We start from the raw sequence: 26071 nt of genomic DNA, 5'->3' as shown, positions 1-26071 counted from the left end.
ATTAAGAGAATCAGATAGATCCAATCAAGGTTAAGTAGAATTATTGATCCTGAAGATGCACGAACCCCTTGATGCAGACTTGGCTGAGTAATTTATTTCCTCCTAAGTTTTCCAAGGTGAGGCTCTACATCATTTTTGGTATCAAAGTGAGAGACCTCAGATTGTGTGAAGTTACATGTTGTATATACTCGATCAAGAGTCCTCAGTAGGGTCAAGCAAGATGGTGACCAATGCAGAACTAGCTAAGAAGGTTGAGGAACAAGAGGAGCTCTAACAGAAAGAGAATAGAGAAGTGAAGGGGATGTTGACAGAATTAGCAAATAAGTTGGAACACATGAAAAATTTGGTTGAGAAGAAAGAAATGAAAGAAGAAGAGGAGGAAGAAGTCCCAACTGATGAAAAGGATGGAGTATCTAAACATGAGAGACCATACATTAAAGGTTTGAAGGCTTTGGGAGGAAAATCCACTGAGTTACCTATGTTTACGGGAAAGATGGATACTGAATCAATTTTGGAATGGATTGAAGCTTTGGAGAATTTCTTTGAATGTGAGAAGACTTCATAATCACAACAAATCAAGGTGGCTAAGTCTAGGATGAAGGGAGCAGCCCTTACATGGTGGAATTTTCTACATGAAGAAAGAGTAAAGGAAGACAAGAAGAAAATTTGTTCATGGAAGAAGATGGTGTCTATGGTGAAAGAGACTTATCTTCCTAAAGACTATGAAGTACAGTTACACCAGAAGAGGCAGAATCGCAAAAAAACATATGGATATCTGCACTTATATAGAAGAATTTCAGAAATTGAGTCTAAGATTAAAATTTGTAGAGCTTGAGATTGTCAAGGTAGCAAGATACCTAAATGGTCTAAGAATGAACATACAAGAGGAGTTGTAGCTGTTGAGTCCCAACATAGTAGCTAAATGTTACCAACTAGCTTTGAAGTGGAAGAAAAGATTAAGAGAAGACGAGAATAGCAACAGAATTAGAGGAAGACAATCATTCAAAGGAAGAAGCTCAAATTTTCAGCCACAACCAGAGACACATAATGAAATAACCAGGTTTGATAATTTTAGAGGAAGTTTCAGAGGTAGAAGACCAAATTTCATAGGAAGATCACCAAGAAGAATGAATGGAACAATAAGTTGTTATAATTGTAACCAAGAAGGTCACATGGCACACAAATGTCCAGCAAAGACAACCTCTAATACTCATGGAGAAAGGAGAATAAACCTTACACAAGAAGTTGATTCACAAAACGATTCAAAAACTTATGGTTATCCAAAAAGCGAAGAAGCCATTATGATGAGAAGAACACTTTTGAAGATGCCTATAAAATCAAAACCACCACAGAGAAAATCTATTTTTAGAACTACATGTAAGTATGGAGGAAAAGTTTGCAAGGTATTGGTAGACTTTGGATCCACAAAAAATTTCATTGTTAAAACTACCAAGAATGCCTCATCCGTATCCTTATAAAGTGTCTTGGCTAAATAAAGGATAGTAGACTATAGTGGAAGAACAAGCTTGGGTTGAATTTCAGATTGGAGCATATAAGGACAGATTGTTGTTTGATATTGTCAATATGGGCCATGGCAGTAAGATCTCAAGGCACAGCATGATGGAGTAAAGAACACATACACCAATACAAAGAATGGAAAGGTCATTGAACTAATACCTCTAACCGAACCAAGCCAAGAAGAAGAAAAAGCTATAGAAGCTAAGATCATGGTAATGGGTAAGAAAGGATTTCTAAAGGAAGTTAAAGGAAAGAAGTGTCCACTCTTTGCATTGGTTCCTGTACTAAAAGATAAATTATAGAAGAATGCTGAAAATCAGATTGAGGAAGCAAATTCAGAAATGGAATGTTCGAACTTGAAGGTGGAAATGGTAGAAAAGAAGACACAAGGGGTAGTGGAAGAAGTTAAACCAATTCTAGACAAGTAGAATGAAATCATAGCTAATGGAATGCCAAGAAGTCTCCCACCTTTGTGAGAAATCAGTCATTGCATTGATCTCATACTAGGTTCAACATTACCCAACAAGGCTGCATACAAGCTAACACCACACAACAAAATGAAGAAATGACAAGGCGAAATGAAGAATTACTTTAAGTTGGTTTGATTGGAAAGAGTCTAAGCCCATTTGTAGTACCTGCAGTCCTAGCACCTAAGAAAGAGGGAACATGGAGGCTTTGCACAAATTTGAGAGCACTGAACAAAATCACCATAAGGTACAGATTTCCAATGCCTAGGATAGAGGATTTACTTGATTTTTTGGGTAAAGCAAGATACTTTTCAAAAATTGATTTAAAAAGTGCATACCATCAAATAAGAATTAGGCCAGGAGATGAATGGAAAACAACATTTGAAACAAATGAGGGATTATACGAGTGGAAGGTAATGTCATTTGGATTGTCTAATGCTCCTAGTACGATTATGAGACTCATGAATGTAGTCCTCAAAGATTTTGCAGGAAAGTTTGTGATAGTATATGTAGATGATATTTTAGTTTTCAGCAACACAAAGGAGTGGCATTTGAAACATCTAGACTTGGTGTTAAGGTGGCTACAAGAAGAAAAGCTAATGATTAATTTGGAGAAATGCACTTTCAAGCAAGAAGAGCTGACGTACCTTGGATTTCTAATCTCAAAAGAAACACTCAAGATGGATCAAGATAAGGTAAGTGCAATACTTTCTTGGCCAGTTCCTAAGACTATTGCAATAGTTAGAAGTTTTTATGGTTTAGCCACTTTTTACAAAAAAATTATTAGGAATTTCAGCTTGATTTGTGCACCAATTCTGAATATTATAAAAGGAGGACAGAAATGTAAATTTGTTTGGACAGAAGAAACTATTGAAGCCTTTGAACTTCTTAAGAAGAAAGTAGCTCAACAACCAGTCCTCACATTTCCTAATTTTAGTAAAGTCTTTCAAATAGAATATGATGCAAGCAACATAGCAATACAAGGTGTACTTAGTCAAGAGGGTAGGCCTATAGCCTTCTTTAGTGAGAAACTAAATGAAGCTAAACAAAAATATTCTTCATATGATTTGGAGATGTATGCCCTTGTTCAATCCCTTCAGAAATGGAGACACTATTTGCTGCCAAAAGAATTCATTGTATACACAAATAACCAGGCCCTTAGTTTCATAAATAGTCAAGAGAAACTAAATCATAGACATATGAGCATAAAAAGGGAGTTTCAAATAAGGTTGTTGATGCTTTAAGCGAAAGAGCTTTGACTACATCAAAAATTCAGTTGGAAACTACATGAGTTTCGAATTTGAAAGATATGTATGATAATGATGCTGATTTTAAAGAGATTTATCAAGCATGTACTAACCTAGATGATAGGTACAATCATGAGTATGCAGAATTTCTGATTCAAGAAGGGTTACTATTCAAAGGAAGACAATTTTGCATACCAAAATGCTCAATGAGAGATAACATCATACAAGAGAAATGTAGAGGAGCATTATCCGGTCACTTTGGACTGGATAAGACTTTAGAGTTGGTTCATAGGCATTACTTGTGGCCAAAGTTACAGAAAGATGTGAGAAAATTTGTAGAAGAATGCACCATTTGTCAGAAAAGCAAAGGGAAAAGTACTAATGTTGGGTTATATCAGCCCTTACCCATTCCTTCAAGACCATGGGAAAGCATCAATATGGATATTGTTATGGGATTACCAAAAACACAAAAAGGATATGATAGTGTTTTTGTTGTGGTAGATAGGTTTAGTAAAATGGCACATTTCCTACCATACAAATCTACTAAAGATGCTTCATACATAGCAGATCACTTCTTCAAAGAGATAGTTCGAATTCATGGATTACCATTGAATATTGTATCAGATAGAGAAGTCAGATTTGTAGGTCATTTTTGGAGGACCCTTTGGAAGAAACTTGGCACAAACCTATCTTTCTCATCTGTATATCATCCACAAACTGATGGCAAAACAGAAGTTGTTAATAAATCTTTGGGAAACTTGTTAAGATGCCTTACAAGACAACATGGAAAAAATGGGATTCTATACTTGCTTAAGCTGAATTCTCATACAATGACACAGTGAATAGAAGTATAGGAAAATATCCATTTCAGATGTGTATGGCACACACCCAAGAGGAATTCTTAAGCTTAGAGAACTTCCAAACACTTTCCCCAATTGTTCACATAGTGAGAATTTGCTGAAGCTATTAAGGAGGTCCAAGATCAAGTCAAGTTGCAGCTACAAAATTCAAATCAGAACAAAGAATTTGCTGATCAGAAAAGAAGAAAATTACAATTCAATGTTGGTGATTTAGTGTGGGCATATTTGAAGAAAGAGAGACTACCTCAAACCAAGCATACTAAATTATTACCTAAGAAGGTTGGTCCTTGTCAAATCTTAGCAAAATATGGACATAATGCATACAAGATTCAGTTACCTCTAAAAATTGGCATCTCACCCGTATTTAATGTTTGTGATCTCACACCATACAAAAGTTGAGCAACACAATCAAAACACGAGGATTCCGTAAAAGCAGATTTGTAGAAAATACCCAAAGCAGCACCACTCCAACTAAAGAAGAAACTAGACATAAAAATAACAAAGACTCGAAGGAGACAATATACTCAGTATTTAGTCAAATAGAAGAAAAGACCTGCAAAGAAAGCTATTTGGATGGATGAGACACAAATCAACAAGCATGGTTCATCACTACAATACCTCATCTCAAGTGGACTTGAGATTCATTCCACAGGGGAGTATGTTGCAGAAGAAGACCAGACAAATTATGCTACAGGAACTAACATGGTGAAATATGCTACAGAAACAAACAACGATCAAACAATACTTCAGCATTGTGCGACAGGAAGACACAAAAAAGATGATGCTACAGGAAATTGCAGAAACTAGGAAGGAAGTTGATGTCATGTTTTAGAGTTTTTGTTAGTAGGATTAGAATTTTTGTGTTTGTAATAAAGTCCTATGGTGTGGTAGCATAAATGGAATAGTGATTCTATAAGATCTCCAATTATAGCCACTTAGGACAAAGTTAATTTTCATTTTTGGTTGAGTCAGTTTTCTTTCTAAGTGTATGCATGTGTTTGAAATAATCAAGCTAACTATGAAATTGATGGCTACAGGGAACTCCAAACAGTTGGAAGAGTTGGGGGAAGATTTTGATTCCTAACTGATCCTTCATGATTTGAAAAAAAGTTTTCATTTGCTTGCTTTATGTCGATGTTTCATCTTCCCAATCTCAGAGATGGGAAAGTATGAAAAAGCAGATTTTGTAATAGAAAATGGAATGGAACACAGCAGAAGAGAATAGAAAGAATTTTTGAGCTTTTTTTATTTTGTGTGGGCTTTTGATTTGAAATTGTTTTTCTTTCTTTCATCCCAAAATTTGATACTCTGAATTCTGAGATCATGTCAGCAACCTAATTGCAGAATAACAAAACACCCATTTGGTTCTAAATCCAAATAGATTCATTGGTTTTGAAATTGTTACAAGAAACTCGATTTTTCGAGTCACTGAATGTAAATACCTATTGTTTTGAGGACCGCAACAGCATATGGGAGTCTTTTAGACTCTTTGCGATCTATTTCCTAGGATCATGGGGGGTTATGTATTTTATTGTCATGCTTTCATTTTTGTTTATTGTTTCAGTTGGTTCAGTCTATGTCCACGTGGAAGAAAACTCATGATCATAGTGAATATCTTCATGTATTCACCAATGTGTTGAAATCACATAATTGATATGTGACAGTGGTAAAGGTTGTTCCAAATAAGGGACTCACAGATTTTGTTAGTGACAGAGAACTTCATAATCAAAGGTTTGTCTGCTATTATGTTTTAAAACCACGCATGCAGAAAGGTGGTATATGTTAGGATACAAATTAATATTGTTTGATGGTCATTTTGTGATCGGTGTGGGTCCCAAGTTTTAGATTGAAGGTGACTAAAACTATCTATGTATTTCAATTGCATTGAAGAGGAGTCTGGTCGATTTCCATCAAGTTGGTGCAGGAAAGTTAACGGTGCTACAGGAGATCGAATGGGCTCCTGTCACATGTTTGCATATTAGTTGGTATTAAGAGAATTAGATAGATCCAATCTAGGTTAAGTAGAATTATCAATCCTGAAGGTGCACGAACCCCTTGATGTAGACTTAGTTGAGTGATTATTTCCTCCTAATTTTTCCAAGGTGAGGCCTTGCATCATATGGTATGCTCAAACCCACAATGGGGAGGTATGCCTATGAAAACTTTACCATGGGTACTCTAGATATTTTGAAGATCATCATCCCGGCAAGGAATCTGTTGTCTTTTTATTGGTTCTATCGAAACAAAACAATGTGTAGCCCATGCAATGTTATCATGCAGAAAAATGGCCTCCATCCATTGTGTTGAAACTTCCTTTGGTCCCTCATTGGGCATCCCATGGAGAGCAACCTTCTTTCCCTCAACAACAAAAGTGAAGTCCATCTGCTTCAAACTATGTGCATATTTATCTAGTGTCTCCATCCACTATATGCCCAAAATAACCTCCATATCATCTAGGCCCACTATCAAGAAATCCTTCTTAGCCATGGTGATACAACGTTGGGGAACAAGGTGCATACAGGGAAAAAGTGTTCCTCCGCTGACCTTGACCTAGAATCTAATGTGTGTCTCAATAGAATCCTATGTGTGTCTCAGTAGGTAGACCTCTTCTTTTCACCAAAGATGAGTTTATGAAGTTTAGAGTGGCTCTACTATTGAGCATCACAATGACCCTCTGTCCTTGAAGGGTTCCATATACACGAAATACCATAAATCTCGGGCTCCTAGCTAGGGCAATTATTCCTCCACGTTGTACCAATGCGGCGATCCTCTCCATACAGTTCAAATTAACCATTTTGGAGTTCTCGTGGGGGTGGCCATCTTCTATTGACAAATTGTCCTAATTGTCCTCATCATCGGGCACGACTTCAATGTAGTGTATTTTCCCTCTACTGAGGCATATGTGCCCAGGTTCCCACGGTTCCTTACAATTGAAGCATAATTTCTTCCTTCGGAGCTCTAGTCTAGTAGCTTCGTCCAACGAAGGCTTCTTCGGCAGAGGTTTGTTATCTTTGTCCCTTGGAAATACTAGCGGTTTGGAGTGGGAGTAACCTTGAGACGATGATGTCGATGATGAGGCCATGCTTCGAACCTTTTTTATAGCTTTTGAAAGGGTGGCAGGATTGATACTTTTTACCCAACCCCTCAGTGATTTTGTCAGTTCGTCCATGAAGAGCATTATGCATCTTCTTTCGAAAATGTCCGTAACAAAAATAGAGTTTTTGAAATTCTGTGATCTACTGGTCGACCAATCTAGTTTGCCTCAATTGTGCCAACTCTCTAAACTTAAGTTACGGATCCTTACCATCAAACCGATCTATCAATCTTTCAGCAAATTATGCATAAGTATTTACTTGGTCATACCCAAGTGTGATAGTGCCATGATGCCACCATTCATGCACCACTCCCTCCAAGTGGATTGCTACAAATTTAATTGCTTCTTCTTCTGGCATTGGATTAAGCTGGAAGTAAGTATCGCCCTTCATTACCCATGCTTGGGTAGATATGGATCCGGATCCATCAAATGGTGTCAAATTTGCTTTATTCAAAATTCTTCTGAGGTCATCATTAAAATATCCTTGTTTTCTGCCGCTGGGATATCACATTCTCAATTCTACATAATTTTTGTGGGATACATCCTCATCCGAGTTTGCATTCTTCTAGCCTTCTTTCAACTATTCTTGAACTTCCTCAAAGGTTGGTTGCCTTCCTCCATGTGGTACCTTCATTCATGGAGGGAAAGTAGGCATGGAAGGTCGAGAGTGTGTTGAATGAGGATTTTCCTTACCCAATACTGAGTCGGTGTTGTGACCATTTTGTTCCCCAGATATCTTATTGTCTTCCAGCTTCATGAAAACATCTTCCATAAGTTGTTGAGTGTCATTGATTTGTGCCTAATTGCTTGAAAGATCCCTTAGTAGTGCCATGAGTTCGGCAGGAGTGGGTTCTTGATTTGTCATTCTATCAACTAAATGGGATCTCCTTCTTTTCCACCTATAAACTTTCATTCACTATACACAGGCTGGCAGTATCTATGGCTCTAATACCACTGTAATGTTCCTGATGGCTTCAAGCCCTTCACACTCGTATATCCACAGAAATTGTATGCAAGGGGTGTTCGTTTGGTGTCGGAATATGATCGTACAGTATTGACTAGGTAGGTCATATGGTGTGGGTGGGTCATATGGTGGGACAAGGTGGAGGCCAATAGATTTGTATGGTGGGGTGAAGATGAAGGCGTACAGTTGATAGGATGTTGTACAACTGTACGGTGGAAGCAAGGGTCTGTACGATGCAAGTAGGAGGTTGTGTGATTGAAGGCAGAGGGAATGTGGTGGAATTCGGCAATGCTGATTGAAATGCAAATGATATGTATTTTAAACACAAATAGCTTGCAAAAACCAAAAACCAAATAGATATACGCAACTTGTTACCGAATAGTAATGATATTTCCGCATACAGATGATGCTTGTCAAATCCAAGCCAAGCCATACGCAACAGAATAGGGTGAGGGTTGAATCCCACTGAAACCAAAATAGCCAAATAGGGAAGATCTTTCACTTCCAGAATGGTGAACAATCCAGAACTCTAACAGGAATTCACAGTATAAAAAAATAATCCAAAGACACATCCCAACTACTATCTACATGTCGTGCTTAAATACCCTTTAGAGGAACTCCCAAGGGTTTACAAAGATAGCCGACGGCCACACCTACGGAAAAAGTTAAATAAAAATAGATCTAAGATATACTAAACTAATCGGCCCATAAACAATGATCTTATTGTTTATTAATTTTATGACAGGACCATTACACCATTGTTGATTAAGGAATATTTTATTTATTGTGTGAAATACTATATACACTTTCTAACTATTGTAATTGGCCATAGTAGGGGAAATGAGGGGATCACAAGTGGAAAATAGTAACGAGGTCACCTTTTAAGTATGCCACCCCATGGTATATGACTACAAAGCCCTGTAGGGCCACAAGGGGACAAAGGGGTTGGGTTTGGGTTTGGGAAGGAGGGAGTATATGTGCACCCTATTGTGGATGTTCCTTATGACCTATATCATGGTGAACAAACGCATAGGGATGCTCAATCATTCGAGGAAAGACAGAACTAACAAGACTGAGGAAAATGGTGATAAGACACCGTTGTGACCTTTTCACACATCACCCATTGCAAATGGGGACCCCCTCTTTTTCTATATGAGCTCATTATTTTTGTAGTCGATGTTGTCTCCCGACCCATAAACTACTTGGGTAAACTATACAAGTCTAGATTTGAATGACTACTACCTTTGAATCTTGTGAAAAATAGTGAATTTGGCCAAGTATAACAATGAATTGATCTTTCAAAAAGAATGCTTATTATATTTTGGACTTTTTGACATGATAGCTAATTTTAGATATTTCTATTTTTGGTATATCTAATTTTAGTAAATTTCATTATGTCTTCGATTGGCCTAATTTTGTGTTTGAACAAACTTACTATTTATAGAAAGTCTATTTTTGGCTGGTTAGTTTTGCATCTAATGAGTTGTTGAGGAATAGGAAAAAGGGTACCCAGGTCTATATTTGGAGATGTAATTGAATGAGGCACTTGGTCTAAAATGCACCAAGTTTGAGAACATTCCTAAAGAGTACCTCAAAGTGGAAAGAGCTAAAAAAGTAGAAAAAATTGATCAACTCTAGAAACATTTCAGAAAAGGCATGAAAAGGCACTCATAAGAGGATGGAGCATTAAAATCCACTAAGTATGTGAAAATTCCTTGATCCCATCCCATCAGCCCCAAAATGGAAAATCATGAAAAATGGCCAAATGTTGGTCCAAGAAAGTGAAGGAAATTAGGAAATTGGCCAAGTATGGAAGGATTTCCTTTAATGTCTAATGTGCCCCTAAACGGGAAATATAGAAAACAAATGAAAGATGTGATAATTCTAGGAAAATCCTTGTTCCAATATCAAATTTAATAGAAATCTTGGAAAAAGAAGTTGTGGAAAAGAACACTAATGGAAGCTTGTTTAATACTGAATTTGGTTGAGTGTAAAACATTTTGGGTTCTTCCAAAATCTAGAATCTCCATAATAACTTCTAGAGATCTGAAACCACTCTCAAATGTCCTGACAGTATTTATGTAAAATACAACTTAACATATAAGAAAGGAAGTGCTATATTTTATATTCAGTTTAACATTTTAAAAATGACTAAGTTAAGAGAAATTCTCCACAATTAATGAATTGTACACAAGTGACAAAATCCCCCATAATTAAGGAATTGCGCTCACGTGATAAAATCCTCCATTGCCAAAGAATTGCACACAAGTGACAAATCCTCTACAACTGTGGAATTGCACCCAATTAACAATATCCTCCACAACAATTGAATTGCGCCCAACTCACAAAATCCTCCATAGTCTAAGAATTGCATGCAAGTGACAAAATCCTCCACAGTTAAAGAATTGCGCCCAAGTATCAAAATCCTCCATGGCCAAGGAATTGCACCCAAGTGAAAAAATCTCCACATGCAAGGAATTCTTCTTCAAAGGAAAATCCTCCACCCCAAAAGTGTGGCCAAACAATCAAATGGCATGAAAAATAAATAAATTGAATAATTATGGAAAGGAAAAATCTTTCGAAAAGGTATGCCAATGAAATTTTGAGTGTTGTGATGAACTTACTATTTTTGGAAGTTTACATTTTTAGTAAGTCTATTTTAAGTAAATTTTATTGCATCCTCAATTGGCTTTATTTTGACTTTGGAAAAGCTAAATATTTTATAATAGTATATTTTTGGCAGGTCTATTTTGGCAAAGGGTAGACTCCAACTGATCAAGAGACAAAAGGGTATCTAGTTCTGTATCTAGAAGAATGAGCAAGTGAGACAATTCGTCATAAAATGGTTAAGTCTAAAAATATCCTTGAAAAATTCAAAAGTGGAAAGGAATGAAAAAACATCAGAAATATGATTAAATTTGAATAATGTCTTTTAAAAACATCTAGAAAAGGAAAGGAGATGAAATTTCACTGTGTGGAGAAAATCCTTCTCCAGCCTCAAAGTGCACTTAGGAGAGGGAATTCTCTTAGTTCAAGGAATTTCTTCAAAATGAAAAAGCCTTCTCCATGCTCCATTTGCACCGAAGAAGGGGAAATCCTGAAGTGCATGGAATTTTTTCCAAAATTACAAGTTCCTCCTTCATGTCTCAAATGTGTTCAATCGAACAAGGGAAGATGAAATATGGCTAAGTGTTGGAAATATTTTCCTCCCAAGTTGAAGAGAACAAGGAAACTCAGAAAAATGGCTAAGCGTTGGGATTCCTCCTCACTCAAGGAAGAAATTGCAAGGAATAGATGAAATTTGGCTAATTATGGAAATTCCATCCCCAAAAATCAAATTTAATCCTCTTCAAGGGGTGCACCCATGAGTCGAAAACTGGTGATGAAATAAATGCCAAAAAGGGAGTTCTTTCAAAAGTAAAAATAAAAGTGTGACCAAGTGGATATCAAATAGGAGAACACAAAGGTCTGAATTTTGAAGAGAAAGAAAGTTCCTGAAGAAAGAAGGCTTGAACTTTTAAGAAGAAAGAGGAGGGAGAATTGTGATTCCAGATGTTCAAGGAAGACATCTAGGTCATGTAATGTCCCTGATATTATTAAATAAAATGATTTAACAAATTCCGTATGTTGAGCCCAGACAATTAATTTTATTATCTCTCAAGCCCATTTTTATTTTTATTTGCTCCTAGGAGTTGGCCATGTCGGCACCTTTTTGTAAATCCTTGAGAGTTTATTTGAAAGGGGTATTTATATCCTCTTGTAGGTTGGAGGAGGTATGTGTCTTGGAATTTTTTTTTGAATTACAAATTCCATTTGGAGTTAAAGTGTCACCAGTTCAGAAGTGAAAGACCTTCCCTATTTGGCCAAATGCAATTTCAGTGGGAGTAATCCCTCACCCTATTCTACTTTTCTTTCTTTATTTTGAATCTAGCAAATTTGGAGCATTATCATTGCTTGAATTTGAAGTTCTATAACTGATGATCTCTATTTGGCTTGGTGTTCCTTCTTGTTTCAATTGATAATCTGATGTATGTTGGCATTGATCGATAGTCATACCTCAAGACAACATTCATAAATCTTTTGTACATCACTTAACACTCTGTATGGCCTATATAATTCTCTCTCACGGTCTCCCTAGGCCACTTTACAGATTGCTCCAAGAACACCATACAACCAACTCTAAGACACTGTAGGATTGCACCACTCCCTCACTGTATGCTTGCAGAATCCAGCTAAACACCATATGGTCCACTGATCAAACCGTATAATCCTTTATTAAACAGCACTACACCAACCATACACCATTAGACTTGGAAACTGTCATACAATCATAGTTTAGCCTAGATATATTGCAGGTTGGAGCAAAGTTTCAGCCAGGACAACACAGTGGATCAGAGCTGGTGATCTTGCCATCTTGTTGGATAATGTTGGATGCAAACAAGACCCAAATGAGAAGAAAGGATGGGCAGATCAAACACCAAGATGATGACATTGCTATGAGAGCTAACAAGAGGACAACAACTACTTGGTGAGACCTTGGCAAAGGGACAATAACAAATTTGTGAAACCCTTCGACTTTTGACCGAATGAAGGACAAATGGACACAATGGGCACTATATTAATTTTGTCAATGTGAGGCCTTGCACTGAGCGCTTCCACACACAACCAATGATGCAAACATTTCTCCAAAGACATGAACAAAGAAGAGAACAAGAGCCTTCTTTCTTGGAAATGCAAGATCGGTTCGGAAAAGACTAGTTTGGTGTGAGGTTTGGATCAGAACTACCCTTCAAGGATTATGTGGGTTTGCGGATGAGATATTCTAGGAGACATGGCCACTACAATGATGACCTCAAATGGAAGATAGAGAAGGTAAATTTGTCATCCTTTAATGGATCTGGATCAATCTCTGCACGAGCATGGGTACAAAAGACACACATATACTCTAGCTTAAACCGATGCCAAAGGATGAGGCAATCAAATTTGTTGCGCTTCACTTGGAAGGAGTTGCATACAAATGGTGACATCATGGAATGGTCACTTTGGGCCATGATCAAGTAACTTTGTATGCCAAGTTCACAGAGAGGCTTATAAAACACTTCAATTGAAAGGATCCCAAGCTTAATTTGAAGGAGTTGACGCAATTGGAGCAAACCAGATCAGTTAACAGCTATATTACAGAATTCCAGAGGTTGTCTATGTTGGTGACATATCTCAAAGAGGCAACAGTTGTTCATGAATGGGTTGAGGGAACATCTAAAAGGTTGGGTGAAAGGGTTCAACCCTAGCACACTCACCAAAGCAGTTAAGAAAGCATTGGACATGGTCATATCTTCTTCCTTGAATTAAACACATCCCCAACCACAAACCCTCAAGAAGAGAAAGAGAAGAAGACAACTTAGAAGAAGCCATTATTGGATGAGACCAACCATTAGGAGTTCCGGAGGAGGAAGCTTTGTTTCACTTTGAAGGAACATGGGAATCGAGACACCATTGTCTTTGCAAAGGAAAGATTCACTATATTGAGGTGTTACCTAACAATGAAGAAGAAAGTAAAATATCCAAAGTGCAAGAGGAAGAAACTAATCATGTAGAGAGGATTTCTACACTTGTACAAAAAGGAGATTCCATTGCTACACTTTTTGCAACTTTCAAAAGCAATATATTTCATGTTCATGACACACTTCACAAGAAGCAAGTCACATTCATGCTTGTTAGTGGTCCCACACTCAATTTCATCAATTCATCAATGGTCACTAAAAGGGCTTTGTGCACAGTGGGGCATAGGGGATTTGAGGTCAAGGTGGTAGGAGGAACTTTACAACCTTGCACTCATGTGATTCCTCGGCTGAGCATTACCATGGGAAACTATATAGTGATAGATGATTTCTTTGTGTTAGATTTGGATGACACAGATGTCATTCTCGACATTCAATGAATGGAGACCCTTGATCAATACACAGAGTTTCAGAAGGATGGAGTTTTCATTTGAGGTGGATGGCAAGAAGATGGTGCTAAGAGGGATGTCAAATAGAGGACCAAGGGAAATCTCGAAAAAGAAGATAGAGGCAATTCTCATACAAGATATTATTTAGGCATATAACCTCGAAACTGATGTGAGGAATCACGTAGCAGTCAACACTTTATCCAACGCATACACCATCGACCCCTCATTTCAAACCTTGAATGATTGGAGGGTTCATCTATTGGTTGAGTACTCCAAGAACACTTTTGAATGTTAGTTGATGGATGGCTACATATAGAATGATAGGTACAAAGTGGTTGACAATGTCATTTACTATGGTGATAAAATCCACTTGGTACCTGACTCCAAACTGAAGAAGTTGATCACAGGAGAGATTCATGATCCACCCTTAGGAGGTTCCGTAGGCTTGCTTGGGGGCAAGAAATCTCTGGGCAGGGAGGACCATAATGTCTCCAATATTATTAATTATATTGATTTAATGAATTTTACATGTTTGGCCCTCACAATTAATTTAGTTATCTCTTAGACCCAATTTTTTTTTTTATTTGTCCGTAGGAGTTGGCCATGTTAGCACCTTTTTGTAAACCCTAAAGATTTTATCTGAAGGGGTATTTATACTGGCTTGTAGGTTGTAGAAGGTATGTGTCTTGGAATATTTAATTATATTGTGAATTCCTTTTGGAGTTCAAGTGTCATGATTTCAGAAGTGAAAGACCTTCCCTATATGGCCAAACGCAGTTTCAGTGGGAGTAATCCTCACCCTATTTTGCTTTGCTTTCTTTGTTTCGAATCTGGCAAATCTAGATCAATATCATTGTTTGAATTTGAAGTTTTGTACTTGGAAAGCTCTCTTTGGCTTGGTGCTCCTTTCTATTTCAATTGGTAATTTGAAGTTTGTTGGCATTGATTGATAATCATACCTCAGCACAACATTTGTAAATCTTTTGCACATCACTAAACACCCTGTACAACCTATATAATTATGTCATATGGTCTCTCTAGGCGACTTTATGGACTGTCACAAGAACACTAGTCGTCTAAGACATCGTACAAATTGCACTACTCCCTCACCGTACCCTTGCTAACTCCACTTGGACTTTGTGTGATCAGCAAATCACATCGTACAGCCGTCTGTCAAACACCGTATAGACTTTGTTTTCATCATACACCGTACAGACACTGTACCAACCATACACCATCACACTTGGACGTTGTTGTACGGTCGTAGTTCTTCCTAGACACATCGCAAGTTGGAGCATAGTTTCAGCTAGGACATTACAAGTCTTGGAGTTCCAGTTCTAGTGTTGAAGGCGTCCAAGTTTCGAGCAATCTAGTTCAAGGCATTCAAGGTTCAAGACCTCAAGGATCAGAGTTCAAGTACAAATGTAGAAGGAAAAAATGCAACATCTCAAAGTTCCTAGAAATCCAAGGTCAAAAGTCCGAAGGTCCAATCTAATATTCCTAGGCAGGTACATAGAAGGAAGAAAATGCTCAGAGGGGAAAAAAAATTCAAAAGAAGTAATCAAAGTTGGATATTGGTTACAAAATGATGCACTTAGAACACACCTAAGTCTACATGGAACCCAGCACACTAAAATGAAACCTAGTCAGCTTCACCAGCCAATCGAAAGTATTCAAGTCGACATATCAAAATTCACTATATTCAATGAATAGAATCAAGCATAGGCTACTTTGGGTCAACAAACATTAAATGCTTGGTAGGAACCTTCAGTCATTGTGGGTCATATTCGACCACTCTCCCACTAAGTGGACACCCTCATGACTGATCCATGTGTAGCCAATCATTCATTGTAAATTCTCTCTCCAAGCCCTAACCCTAATTAGGCTTGAGGTGGCAAAATCTAGACCCTCAATGTTATTTCTTTAAATCCGAGTCACACATTGTAATTTAAAAATCTATATGAAGGCCATGCTTTCTCATTTGTAAGGCATTAGATTAGATTAGATAGATTCATAGAGAGATAGACAAATAGGCATGTAGTTAGCTCTTCCTCCTTAGAGTAAAGGTAGAGTAGGAGAAGGGGAAGACTTTGTTGTAAGACTTGGGGAAATAAACAGTTTTCATTGAAGATGTGGTGGATTCATGTTTATTTCAACTCATTACATCATGCATGGCATCTTTTAATTTCTCAATTGCTAGATAAAGTGTTTTGATTTTAATGGAGAACGTAATGGTGTTTGATGAATTTCCATTGCTCATACTTTTGATTGTTTGTTAATTTATAATGATGTTCTTTGTGATATGCAAATTCTTTGCATAACCCTTAGAAGATTGCACTGGTTCTTGTAGAGTTGTAGTTGATCTTAGAGAAGCAGAGCTTGGTTACTTGGAATTTGTCCATAAAAGCATTGTACATTGATATCATTGTACTTGGGAATAGATTTAGATCCTTCTATGTAATAACCCTCCTCAAATCTGCCCTCAAAAAATGCTGATGAAAGCTCAAGGAATTTCATCAAACAATTCACATGCAAGGGACGTATGACTGATATAGTATTTCAGCTAGCTTCAAATGACCTTTTTACAATTTGTATCAATGAAAATCTTGTGCTAGAAGACTACAATGGACTACACAAATGACCTAACATGAGTGTGCTACTAATTTTGACAATATTCAGTGCATATATATGATCTAAGCATGAGAAATGAACACCTGCAGCCAACTGGCATTTTTACAAACAGTTGGTATGCAAACTAACTAGCTGATAAATAATGATATTAAATTGCTTAAATGACACCAGCAACTATTATCTTCTTAATTGCAATGAAAATTACAATGCTCATGAAATATGGCCAAGACTTTGGCATTTACATGGATTACAAAATGATAATGCTGGTATAATGCACACTTACAGCTGAAAGCTTATAACACCCTAAAAACAATACTAACAAAGAACTTGGTTGTAGATGGCTGAAATAATTTCCTTCTATGCTGCCCCTTCTGCTTTGCTTTTTTCGAACTGCTTTTTCGGCCTGCTTTTTCGTACCCGCTTTTTCAGCCTGCTTTTTCGGTTCCGCTTTTTGAACAGCTTTTACGAATTGCTTTTTCTGCCTGCTTTTTCGGTTCTGCTTTTTTCGGGCTGCTTTTTCGTATCTGCTTTTTTCAGACTGCTACCATGTTGAATCTCAAGACCATATCTTTCAATGGCATCAAGATTTCCAGCTTGAAGGGATTTCGTCCTTCAAACTATTGAGATATAATCTCCAGAAAATTCTCCAATTTCTTTGATATTTCCAAGCCTGAATAAATGAGAGCTATCCTCTTCCTTTTAATCCCTTCCTCACTTGCTCCACGCTTCCGTCTTGCCAATGTGGGATAATACATGACTTTTAGTATTACTTTTTTTTTCTTTTTACAAAGTCCATGTATGTACTCAAAAGGGGGACTCTTGATTTTTATAAAGTGACTTTATGAAACATTATAATATTTAATTTAAATAGTCACTTTACCGTTGTAACTTCAAACATTAAAATAATATACCGAATAAACTCGAAATCCTACATATAATAGCTCATTAGAAAGAGCCCAACAAAACACATCTCATCCTGTCACTGAAAATTGAAGGCACTGCATCCCCCTATTGGCTTACTAAAAATAGTAAGTCTTCCTAACAACCCAACAAACAAACTCCGTTTGGCCTGTAATTAAATTTGACTAGGCCAAATAACCTCAGGATCTTGAAGTCCTGGTTAGCCCTCGGGACCATACAAGAATGGGCTAACGACAACATACCTCCCAAACTGGCTAAGTGGGGGACATTACAGTCCGCCCCTCTTGAAATTGCTTGTCCCCAAGCAATCTCAACTCAGGATGCTGAATAATCTCCTCTGCCTCCCATGTCACATCCTCAAGTGGTAGGTTCCTCCACTTTACTAGGTACTCCCTGATAGTCCGCTTGCGAAGCACCCTCTCCCTGGAGTCAAGTATGGCCTCAGGAATCAAGAGAAGTTTTCCCTCATCATCGAGAGGTGGCAATACTCCTGAAGGCACCACATTATGCCCCAATGCCTTCTTAAAGCGTGACACATGGAACACGTTATGTACTTTACTGTCTGCAGGCAGCTCCAACTCATAAGCTACCTCACCCACTCTCCTAATTACTTTGAATGGTCCATAGTAGCGTGGTTTCAATTTCTCTGCTCCACTCCTTTTGAGAGAGGACTGTCTATACGGCTGTAACATGAGGTACACCATGTCTCCTACCTTGAAAGATCTCTCAACCCTGTGTTGATCAACATATTGCTTCTGCTGATTTTGTGCCCTTTGCAAATTTTCCTTCAAGGATCGCATAATGTCCTGACACTCCTGCAATATATCCTTGGCCTTAGGCACCCTACTGTCCCCAAATAACAAATCCAGAAAATTAGGAGCATCATACCCGTACAGTGCCATGAAAGGGGACATTTGAATAGACATATGGAAAGAGGTATTATAGCAGTACTGCCCTAGATGCAGCCACTTCACCCAAGCCTTCTGCTCTCCTGCAATGTAGTTTCGAAGGTACCCCTCAACCCATTTATTCACTATCTCTGTCTGCCCATCAGTTTGGGGGTGGTAACTGGTACTCGGAGTTAGCTCCACACAACCTGAATAACTCCTGCCAAAAGTGGCTCATAAACCTACTATCCCTGTCACTGACTATGTTCCGTGGCATCCCATGTAATCTAAATACCTCTCGAAAGAATAGCTCTGCTGTCTGTACTGCTGAATATGTGGATGAAATCGCAAAGAAATGTGCAAATTTCGTCAATCTGTCTACCACAACAAAAATACAATCCCAACCTTGTACCTTGGGGAGGCCTGTAATGAAATCCATGGAAATGCTATCCCACTTCTTCTCTGGTATGGGTAGGGCTATAGTAAACCACCTGGAAAGGAATGTTCCTGTTTGTTCTGCTGACATACTGAGCACTCCCTAACAAACTGAAGCACCTCTGTTTTGAGTCCTTTCCAAGTGAAGCGCTCTCTCACTTGCCGATATGTCTTAAAGAATCCGGGATGTCCTGCCAATGGTGAATCATGAAATGCGCTCAGAATCTTCTGCTTCATAGCAGACCCGGGTACTATATAAATCCTTTCCTTGTAGATGATCAAATCATTTACAACAGTGTATCGACTATCCTGAATAGTTCCTTCAATAACACTAGATGCCCAACTATCCTTGGCATACTCTGCCAAGATCAACTCTCTCCAATCGTCCATGACTATCCCAACAGCAAGCAAATGAGGCCTTCTGGATAAAGCATCTGCGACGATATTTTTCTTCCCTTTGACATAGACTATGTCAAAATCATAAGCCTGTAACTTACTCACCCATTTCTGTTGCCTGTCATTGAGATCCTTCTGTCCAAGGAAATGTTTCAAGCTGTTATGATTTGTTTTTACTGTGAATCGGCTCCCTGCTAAGTATTGCCTGAACTTAGCTAGCGCGTGCATGATTGCTAGCATTTCTTTGTCATAGATGCTGTAAGTTCTCTCAACACCTTGTAATTTCCTGCTCTCATATGCGATGGGATGTTTGTCCTGCATGAGGACAGCTCCTATGCCCTCTCCTGAGGCATCACACTGTAGCTCAAAAGGCCTGGTGAAATCTGGAATGGCTAAAACAGGGCATGTACTCATCAGCTCCTTGAACTTGTCAAAACATTCCTAAGCCTTCTCTGACCACTTGAAACTGTCTCTCCGTGTCAAATCTGTAAGTAGTGCTGCTATCTGTGAAAATCCCTTCACAAATCTGCGGTAGAACCCGCAAAGCCCAAGAAATCCCTTGAGTTGCGAAATGTTCCTCGGCAGTGGCCAATCTAGAATGGCCCTGATCTTGTCTAGGTCAACCCGAACACTTCCTGCACTAATAATATGCCCTAGATAGAGAAACTCTGTCATCCCGAACTCACATTTACTCATCTTGGCATATAATGACTCCCTCTCTAGAATGTTGAGCACTGCATCAATATGCTTCCAATGTTCCTCCCAAGTACGGCTGTATATCAGTATATCATCAAAAAAAAAATCAACACAAACTTCCTCAACTGATCTCTGAATACTCTATTCATACAAGATTGGAAAGTGGTGGGGGCATTAGTCAACCCAAAGGACATGACTAAGAACTCAAAATGTCCATAGTGGCATCTAAAAGCTATCTTCTCCACATCCACCTCTCTAACCCGTATTTGGTGGTAGCCGGATCTCAAATCAATCTTAGAGAAGTAGCAGGCACCGTGAAATTCATCAATAAGCTCATCAATGTGCGGAATAGGGTATCGGTTCTTGATTGTCTTCTTGTTTAGTTCCCTATAATCAATGCACATCCTCATTGTACCATCCTTCTTCTTCACCAATACTACTGAAGAAGCGAAAGGACTCTTGCTTGGTCGTATGTGCCCCATGTCAATCAACTCCTTGATTGCCTTTTCTATTTCATCTTTATATCTCTTTGGATGGCGGTAGGGTGTGATGATGACTGGCTTAGCCCCTTCCTCTAACTCAATAACATGCTCAATTCCCCTATCCGGGGGTCTCCCTGGAGGTATCTCACCAAACACCTTAGTATGTTTGGTTATTATTTTTTGTACATCAGGGGGATACTCCTATTTATGTTGCTCTGTCACCTCAGGCATTACTCTGAACTCTGTTGTCCACTGCACCTGGTCGTGTCTGAAGAAACTCTGCATCCACTTGAGTGACACCACTCGTAGTCTCCCATCTGACAAACCTCTGAGTACTATCTTCTTACCATTTGTCTCAAACTTCATTTCCATTTTCTGGAGGTTAAATGTAAACTCTTCCAGAGATTTCATCCAATTCATCCCAAGCACCATATCCTGATCACCAATGTTGACAACAAAGAAATCTCCCACCATGTCATAATCTCCCAAACGAAGCTGCAAGTTGGAGATTTTTTTGGTACAGTCGATTTTGAAGCCGTCGGCAACCATCACCTTAAATCCCCTATGCTCTTTTGTATGTAGCCCTCTACGTGTCACAAACTTCTCATCAATGAAGTTATGTGTTGCCCCTATATCAATGAGTGCCACAAATCTTTGTTCCCCTAACTCTGAAAGTGACGGCCTCCTATATACTAGACAACTGAGCTATCGTGCTATCACTGTGTGCTTCCTCATGTGAAGAATTATCATCTCCATCTGATTCTGATGACTGCTTTGAATCTCCATCCACTGACTCTTCGGCTGAAAAGTACTCCATCTGCTTGGCTTTTGTTTTCAATGGACACTTATGTGACAAATCCCAAGGCTCCCTGCAATGAAAACAAAGCTTCTTCTTCCTGAGATCATTAAGTGTCTCATTGTGCAACCTCTTACTTTCCTCCTTAGGTGGCTAACCCTCTCTATGGAAAGGTTTACTGTCCTTATCTTTCCTCGAAGGGAAACTCTTTGCCTGGAATTTATTTTTAGAAGCTGAAGAGGAATCCATGTCACGAGCTTTCTTAATGGCTTCCTGCAAAGTGGGAGGGTTGAGAGCTTTAATCCACCCTCTCAACGGATCAGCTAACCCATCCATAAATAGAACCAGTATCCTCCATTCAGATACATCTGTTACTAACACTGCAAGTTTCTGAAATTCTGAAATGTATGTTTCCAATGATCCCCATTGTTTAAGCCGAGCTAACTCCTTGAAATGTAGTTCTGAATCCTTCCTATCAAAACGTTCAATCAGTCTCTCCGTAAACTCCACATATGAGGTAATGTGTGCATGACCCATAGTGACCATACCATGATGCCACCACTCGTGTGCTAACCCATCCAGATGAATTGCTGCATACTTAATAGCTTCTTCCTCAAGAATAGGGTTCAATTGAAAGTATGTATCAAGCTTTTGAACCCAAGCTCTTGCTGTAGACTTCCCCGAGCCATCATAATATGGTAACTGAAGTTTCTCTACTTTCTTCCGTAGCTCATAGCTCTAGTTCCTGTCATGTCCACATGGCATATGTTTCATCCGCACATCCATATACTCCCTAAAGGTAATTGCAGCAGTAAAATCTGGACCTCCGGCTTCCCAATCTCTTCTCAACTGGTCCTGTATATCAGTGATCTGGAGCTCTAGTACGGGCTACTCTGGGGCTCTAGGAGGAAATGTGGGAATCATGGGCCTTGAACTCACGGTCCTAGCTTGCTGGGGTGCATGACCGAAATTGTTCCCAACTTGTTCACCTCCATTATGTGTCCCATCCTGATTGTTCCCATTCTGATTGTTACCATTTTGATTATTACCATTCTGATTATTTCCTCCACCCATGTTAGCATTCAACCCCATTTGACGAGCCATCATCTGCATCATAAGGTCCATTCTCTGATTTTGTTCCTGTGCCCTCTGTTCTGCTAATCGCTGTCCCTGTGCCAAGGTCTCTAATAACTGTAAGAATCTTTCCTCTCCAGGATCCCGAGCATTCCTATCTCCCATATTGCCGCCTTGATCAAAGAATATCTCCTCTGTGTTTGTATGACTGGATTCTATGTCCACCTACACGGATGAACTAGACTGTTTGCTCTGCAGGTCTGAAATCCTATTTTGTCTTGCTCTGGTATTGCGAAAATTATAAGGCCCCTGTCGCATGCTCAAACATAAATGCTCTGATTTTAGTGTTTTGACATTTCGTCAAACACTTTCCCCTCTATCTGGCTGTTCCAAATTCCCTATAAGACCTCCACAGGATGGCAGGACTTACAGCTCTGATACCACTGTAATAACCCTCCTCAAATCTGCCCTCAAAAAATGCTGATGAAAGCTCAAGGAATTTCATCAAACAATTCACATGTAAGGGACATATGACTGATATAGTATTTCAGCTAGCTTCAAATGACCTTTTTACAATTTGTATCAATGAAAATCTTGTGCTAGAAGACTACAATGGACTACACAAATGACCTAACATGAGTGTGCTACTAATTTTGACAATATTTAGTGCATATATATGATCTAAGCATGAGAAATGAACACCTACAGCCAACTGGCATTTTTACAAACAGTTGGTATGCAAACTAACTAGCGGATAAATAATGATATTAAATTGCTTAAATGACACCAGCAACTATTATCTTCTTAATTGCAATGAAAATTACAATGCTCATGAAATATGGCCAAGACTTTGGCATTTACATGGATTACAAAATGATAATGCTGGTATAATGCACACTTACAGCTGAAAGCTTATAACATCCTAAAAACAATACTAACAAAGAACCTGGTTGTAGATGGCTGAAATAATTTCCTTCTATGCTGCCCCTTCTGCTTTGCTTTTTTCGAACTGCTTTTTCGGCCTGCTTTTTCGTACCCGCTTTTTCAGCCTGCTTTTTCGGTTCCGCTTTTTGAACTGCTTTTACGGATTGCTTTTTCCGCCTGCTTTTTCGGTTCCGCTTTTTTCGGGCTGCTTTTTCGTACCTGCTTTTTTCAGACTACTACCATGTTGAATCTCAAGACCATATCTTTCAATGGCGTCAAGATGTCCAACTTGAAGGGATTTCGTCCTTCAAACTATTGAAATATAATATCCAGAAAATTCTCCAATTTTTTTGATATTTCCAAGCCTGAATAAATGAGAGCTATCCTCTTCCTTTTAATCCCTTCCTCACTTGCTCCACACTTCCGTCTTGCCAATGTGGGATAATACATGACTTTTAGTATTACTTCTTTTTTTCTTTTTACAAAGTCCATGTATGTACTCAAAAGGGGGACTCTTGATTTTTATAAAGTGACTTTATGAAACATTATAATATTTAATTTAAATAGTCACTTTACCGTTGTAACTTCAAACATTAAAATAATATACCGAATAAACTCGAAATCCCACATATAATAGCTCATTAGAAAGAGCCCAACAAAACACATCTCATCCTGTCACTGAAAATTGAAGGCACTGCATCCCCCTATTGGCTTACTAAAAATAGTAAGTCTTCCTGACAACCCAACAAACGAACTCCGTTTGGCCTGTAATTAAATTTGACTAGGCTAAATAACCTCAAGATCCCTTTTGAAGTCCTGGTTAGCCCTCGAGACCATACAAGAATGGGCTAACGACAACATACCTCCCAAATTGGCTAAGTGGGGGACATTACAATCTATGCTCTACCTTTGAATTTTAGTACTTTTCAGTTGTGACTATTTGAAGAAGTAGCATCACAAGACTGCAATATTCAATGAAGGAGTTCTAGCCAGTAGAAGTGAAGAATGATTCAAACGTAAGGCCCCTTGGATTACCAACATATCACAATGACCATTGAACTTATCCATGAATAAAAGAAACCTTGGAATTGCTTTCGCAATCTTAATACACTAGATTTTGTCCAAGAGAAGATAAGAAACCTTGGTATTTTAGTTACTATTGGCGTAGTCATAAAACAACCACCAACATCAAGAGACGCCACACTAGGTACACCACCTCATATGTATGGTATAGACCAAATGAGGTAAGGGGATGGTATATCCGCTCTTGAGCCTAAGGTAGGAGGCTCGGAGGAGCTAGTGACCTCTAAAACTGAATAGCTGATTAGCTATAAAACTTGCTAAAGGTTTCTCCCTTGAATTCTAGCTACATAATGTGCAATGGTTGCTGAATACGATTAAACCGGATTTGTTTGATTTAGTCTTTATAAATTTCTATCAATGCGCAATTGCCGTTTCAAGATGTAGGGCCATTTTAGGCTGGATAAGCTGATCCACATTCCCTCAAAATCAATTATTTGAATGAAAATGAAAAGCCTTCCCGTTAAAATGATTTGAATGCAACAAAGAAAACAAACATTGTGATAAGTGATTCATACCGTAGTGCCCGCCACTAATAATATTGCACCGGTCACGCTCCCTGTTTGTTTACTCGTAGCCATCAGAATCCTTTGGGAAATGGTAGGTTGAATATGAAAATACAATTGAAAGCAATCCTAAAGCTAATTATTACCAGCGTCCCGTTTGAGTGTGACTTCATTGAGATTTGAAAATAATCTTTCGTACCGACTGACATTCTGCTCCACTTGCAATTGGGTTTTGTCAATTTCGCCCATTTTGGATAGAGAATCGTCTTCAGAGATGGTAGAAGACCTCTCGTTATTGTTATAACAGCAGGTAATAGGAAATCTGGTATAACTACGTCCATGCAAGAAATGGGTTCTGGTGATAAACGGGAATTTGATTATCGTGTCCCTCGGCGCAAAGCGATGGCAAATTTTAAAAGTGGCAGGAGATCTTAGAAGTGTTTGAGTCATCGATGCTGATGCCATTAAAGCAGCAGCAACAGAGTAGCCTGTTACAGAGGCAGAGCTGCCACCTCAAGGTTCCTATCCTAGTGTTTTGTGGATAACGTCTTAAAATAGAGGAGAAGCGACTCTGTTCCATTGTTCTTTTCAATGAATTTAAGTACAGCCTACCAAAAAGAAAAAGTAAAAAGCTAAAAGGAAAATAAGATTAATTTTCAGAGTTATTCAAATAATATAAAACAGACTTTCAAGTGGTTCTTTAAGGATGGTTCTTTAAGGAAGATAATTGCATAGAAAGATTCAATCTTAAGAATAGAAAGTTATAAAAAATAAAATACTTATATAGACTGATTTGGTGTGGCTAATTAATTAATTTTATTTATAAATTATAATCTTATTTTTTTAATTTGTGTGTTCATATTAAGTTGTAATATTGTTAATCTCTCAACTGAATACTAGTCTAAAGGCTACTTAGAGAAAAGTGGGAGATCATTAGGTACCCTAATATAAATAGATGTTGACATCATAGAAAGATGTCCTTACATATATATGCATGTCTAAACATTGCAATGATAAGACAAGTCTCAGAAGAGACTTAGATCTACACTGATGATGATCATGAGACCAAAAAGATAGAAGTGGATGAAGATAAATTATATTGTCTAAAATGTTGTATGTAGTGCCTGCCCTGGGTTGCATTTTGCT

The 26071-nt window shown here is 38.3% G+C and overlaps 1 protein-coding gene across 2 annotated transcripts in view; it reads right to left on the bottom strand.

The window, feature by feature from the left end:
* The window catches only part of LOC149565253 (uncharacterized), a 176555-nt gene extending 151058 nt beyond the window's left edge, over positions 1-25497 (bottom strand). The window contains exons 1-2 of one of the 2 annotated variants that reach the window (XM_089818797.1): positions 25072-25497; positions 24938-24978 (exon numbers count right to left, since the gene is read on the bottom strand). In XM_089818797.1, the coding sequence (XP_089674923.1) occupies positions 24938-24978; positions 25072-25390 (360 nt within the window). In that variant the 5' untranslated portion in view covers positions 25391-25497. The remainder of the gene's footprint in view (positions 1-24937; positions 24979-25071) is intronic. The other variant, XM_089818798.1, reaches the window with a different exon arrangement.
* Between the last annotated feature and the right edge of the window lie 574 nt (positions 25498-26071).

This window comes from Cupressus sempervirens, chromosome 3 (genome assembly GCF_028749045.1).
Source record: "Cupressus sempervirens isolate cs-2001-9-10 chromosome 3, ASM2874904v1, whole genome shotgun sequence".
In the NCBI taxonomy this organism is placed as follows: Eukaryota; Viridiplantae; Streptophyta; class Pinopsida; order Cupressales; family Cupressaceae; genus Cupressus; species Cupressus sempervirens.
Note: the sequence above shows the minus strand (reverse complement) of the source record. Positions and strands in the feature narration are given on the sequence as shown.